Genomic DNA, 4,349 nt, shown 5'->3' with positions numbered 1-4,349 from the left:
GCCAGAAGGAAGCAAGGAGCTGTCTTTCATGCCATCCTGTTTGCCTGGGAGGAGGCAGAAGCCTCCTGTTCTGCTGTCCACCTAACAGCACACTCCTTTACAATCAGTACTATTCCCCTTGCTTTTATTCAATCTTAGACCTGTTTCAAACCATGCCAATACAGAAGGGTGGCCACAAGGATCCCACTGACAAAAATTAGTGTGTGATGCTCTGAGCAATAAGAAAGGAAATATAATTCCTGGGCTCTGGTTTTGCTCCAGAATTGCTCTGCTTTTCCAAAAGCACATACCACTGGTAAGCAGAAAGGAACTCATCACCAAGATACAGGTGATATATTACATATACATTACATATATTACATGCTGGTAATAGCCAGCCAGCCCAGACAGGAAACTGAGGCAGACTAGAAGTAAACAGAAGTCAGCACCTGCAGACAGGTAGCAGAGCCTGACCTGCTCAGAGCAGTCTCATCCACTCACAGGCACATCTGCTAGAAAATACAACTGTCTGCAGCCAGGTAATGAAGAGTCTGAGTGGGAACCCCACAGCCTGGGGCCTGTGTGTGCAATCCTGGGCTGCACCAAGGGTTTTGCCCACAATTCACTCACACAGAGGTTCCTACTCCACAGGCCAGAGCCACGGGTCACACTGCATCCACGGACAATGTGGAATGCCACAAAATGTAGGGTGTGGAAGTTATTTTACTTTCATTGTAATAATGTAGACTTTTTAAAAGTCTATAATTGTTACATCTGCGTCTCCCAATGAAAGTTTTCAGGCCTGGGAAGCCTCACTGTTCTTTTCCTCACCAAGGGAATTGTGTCAGCTGCTGTCACAAGACAGCTGTTGGAACACCTCTGGAACCATAAAGGGCAAGGCAACCGAGGAGGCTTTTGGTCTGAAGGATGTCACAGCAGCCAGAGATCAAAGAGTCAGCCCATTTCCAGATTATGAGTTGGGAACAGGTCTATTAGCTCCCAGTACTCACTCTTTCCTGAGTATCTGTTCAATATACATTGACAGTTGTCTCAGTGGGAAGTCTGACACTGAAAACCACCATGCTCCTGGGCAGTCTGTGTCAGTTTTGTTCTCTGCTAGCTCAGAATCAGATCCAGGTAGAAGCACCCCAGATGGGATCCCCTCATTTCCCTCCTGCTCCATCTGGCACTGTTCTCTCACTTGTACAGCCATCCTGGGGGCACTGGTAACTCAAAGGTAGGAATCCCAGATCTGGATTGAAAAAACTCAACCAACCAACCCCAGCTGTTGTTACTGTGCAGTTAATTTAACTTGGGTTAATTTCCTGAGCACACTGTGTGGACTGACACATGCTCAGCTAAAGGGAAGGCATCAGGACAGGGGTGAACAGTGGGGGGCCTGTGGTGCCAGCAGCTCCTTAAGCCCTGGCTGCTGCTGAAAGAAAAACACATGTATGTGTGTGAAAAAACACATTCCCCCAAAAACCTGCTCTTTCTATCTGGCAGCCTTAATCAACCTTAACCAAATCCTAGAAACTATATTCTTATAATGGCATAATTCCAAGCAGGATTAAATCCTTCAGAAAATAAACCTCTGCTATGTTTTACACAATATTATTTGATGTAAAATACAATAAAACATTAATCATGTAAATATAATCTGGAATAATTCTCTTTTGCTGCCACCTGTGGCATCTTCTAAATCTGCAAGCAATCTGCAGAGTGATTCAATGAGTTTTTCACTAAAAACCTTAAATAATACTGTCTGTGCTTTCTGGACCCCCACTCACCTGTGCCCTTTCTCACCACTGTGCCCTCTTGTTACACTGCTAACTGAGAACATTGTTGAAGTCTCATGGGTCTGACTCCTGTCTGCAGGCTACAGCCCATGATTTTGGGAACAACCTAGAAACTTCAGTCATGAAAGCATCTGGACTGCTGCACATGTAAAAGCACAAAGGTACAAATGTTTTAGGAACAAAACTTCTAAAAACAGCTTTTAACAATTTTAACATGATTTTCTGTACAAAGTAATTTTTCTTGGGAGACAGTTGTAAAAAGTAATATAAGAACAAACCATTTTAAGTGCCTTGGTGTTGTTGGGGTGTGCAGGCAGCGTTCCAGCACAAGACCTCTCGTCTGGGAATCAGTTTTGGCAGAAGCACACGGGATGTGCCAGTGTGATGTGTAAAGGCATTAGCAAGTGGTGGAAAAGGTGATGACACCGATGTCTGCCTCTGCTATGGCTCTCTAGGTGCATTTAACTTGCATCTGAAAAAGAAGGAGATGTTTTTGCAGCAGCAGGAATCTGTACACCACCCGCACAGCTGGCAGTGAAGCACTGCAAGCAGAGCAGTCGTGACCACGGGGAAGAGATAACTCCTGTTTGCTTTATGTCTCACACCCTGCACGATCCATTACTTGCCAAAGCAGTCAGCTGCTCGAGAGCATCTACCTCCATAAGCGAATGAACTCTATAACCCGACCAGCCCAGACGTTGTATTAGAAACAACCCAGCCGCTGTTCTGGTCCTCTCCGCGGTGCCAATCTCCCAACACCCAGCTGTTTTGCGTGCGGATGCAAAGCCCGCTCCCTTCTCCCTCCTGCTGTCTATGGTTCGGGCGGGGAGCCGAGGGCTGCCAGCCATCACCCACCCCCGTCAGGCACGCTTAGGGCATCAATGACTCCTCTGGGCTGGGCAAGGCAAGGGCCGCCCCAGGCGGGCACCCCACCGGGACCCTGGGGCGCGACGGGGAGCCCGGCGCTCACCTTCCCGCGGGGCCGGGCCGCCCCCTCGAACCCCCGCCCCTGCCGAGCCCCCTCCCCGGCTATAAAGCTCGGCCGGCCGTCCGGCGCCCTCCTCGCCGCTGCCATGGCCGCGCTGCGCTTCGGGGAGCCCCCGGCGGAGCCGCCCGCCTTCCCCGCGGGCAGGTGGGCGGGGGGCGGCGGGCCCGGCCCGGCCTCGCCCGCCCTCAGGGCGCTTCCCCCGGCCGAGCCGTCCGAGGGGGCGCCGGCGGCCTCGCAGCGTCGGAAGCGGACGAGCTTCACGGCGGCGCAGCTGGAGACGCTGGAGCTGGTTTTCCAGGACACCATGTACCCCGACATCTACCTGCGGGAGAAACTGGCCGACGCCACGCAGATCCCCGAGTCCCGCATCCAGGTGAGGGGCGCCGGCCGTGCCGCGCCCGATGCCGCCGGGGCCGCCCCGCCGCGCTCACCGCCGCCCTCTCTCCCCAGGTGTGGTTCCAGAACCGCCGCGCCAAGTCCCGCCGCCAGCGGGGCCCTCCCCGCCCCGGCCCCGCCGCGCCGCCGCCGGGCTGCCCGCGGCCGCCCCGCTTCGCTGCCCTGCGCGCCCCGCAGCGGCCCCGCTGCGCCCTCTCCGCGGCCGCCCGCACGGAGGACGGCTCGGCCCCCTACGCGTGGCCGCCCGCCGCCGGCTTCCCCCCCGGCCCCGGCTTCGAGGGCTTCCCGCCCGGTGGGGCCGAGCCCGGCCCGTTCGCGGGGAGCGCCGCCGGCCCCTTCCCGCCGGCCCGCGCCTTCTGCGGGCAGTACTCGCCCGTGTCGGACGCCGAGGACACCAGCGGATACTCGGAGTCGGGCTCGGAGTGGGAGGAGAACGCGCTCGGCGCTTTCCGCGCCCTGTGAGCGCCGCCGCGGCGGGACCGGCCCCGAAGAGGGTAACCGGGCGGGTTGAGCCCTCCCGCCGGAGCCCGTCCCGCTGCTCGGGCGGGGAGCAGTCACACACCGCGCTACCTCACTGCTGCTCTGCCACTGTTGCACTTTATCTGCTAGTAACTGATTGTACCTATTTATTTAAGAATGATACGGGTCGGCTCCAGCAGCTGAGGGCATCTTTTTACACTGTATTTAAAGCTTTCGTGTATCATGTTTAGTGTATCTATTTAACCTTCTTTAACCAAAAAGCTAACCCAAATCCACTGTGTTTTGGGGATGGGGGCTTGTCGTAAAAAAATGTGGTCTGTCGGGGTTTTTTGACCAAGGAAAAGAAAATAAAGGTTTACATTTTTGATCTGCTTGTGTGTGTACCCGGTGCAGGGGCGAGGTTTCTTACCTTGGCTGATGGCGGGGGGTAGAGGAGTGGTAGAGATCCCAGCTGCAGGTTCTCCTCCCAGGTCCTGGAGAGCTACAGCTGCAGTTCAGATGTTGATAATAGACCTAAGGGGCCCAAAGGACAGATTACAGAAACTGCCTTAAACTTTCTCTGTCAGTATTTGTCTTAAATCTGCCCTAAACAAACACCCCCATCCCTAAATGAAAATGGGAATGTCTGGCTTAAGTAATACAAACCCCCAGATCTCAAGTGCTCAGACAAAAGCCTCCAGTCTGCCACTTAAGGCAAGGATAATGTT

General features: G+C 54.3%; 1 protein-coding gene across 1 annotated transcript; it reads left to right on the top strand.

The window, feature by feature from the left end:
- Nucleotides 1-2,851: 2,851 nt before the first annotated feature.
- Nucleotides 2,852-3,968, top strand: MIXL1 (Mix paired-like homeobox). The gene is made up of 2 exons (XM_036381368.2): nt 2,852-3,139; nt 3,217-3,968. Exons 1-2 carry the CDS (start codon nt 2,852-2,854, stop codon nt 3,622-3,624), a joined length of 696 nt encoding a protein of 231 aa, XP_036237261.1. The 3' UTR covers nt 3,625-3,968.
- Nucleotides 3,969-4,349: the final 381 nt, after the last annotated feature.

This window comes from Molothrus ater, chromosome 3 (genome assembly GCF_012460135.2).
Source record: "Molothrus ater isolate BHLD 08-10-18 breed brown headed cowbird chromosome 3, BPBGC_Mater_1.1, whole genome shotgun sequence".
Lineage (NCBI taxonomy): Eukaryota > Metazoa > Chordata > Aves > Passeriformes > Icteridae > Molothrus > Molothrus ater.
The sequence above is the reverse complement of the archived record's forward strand: the minus strand, read 5'-3'. Positions and strand labels throughout refer to the sequence as shown.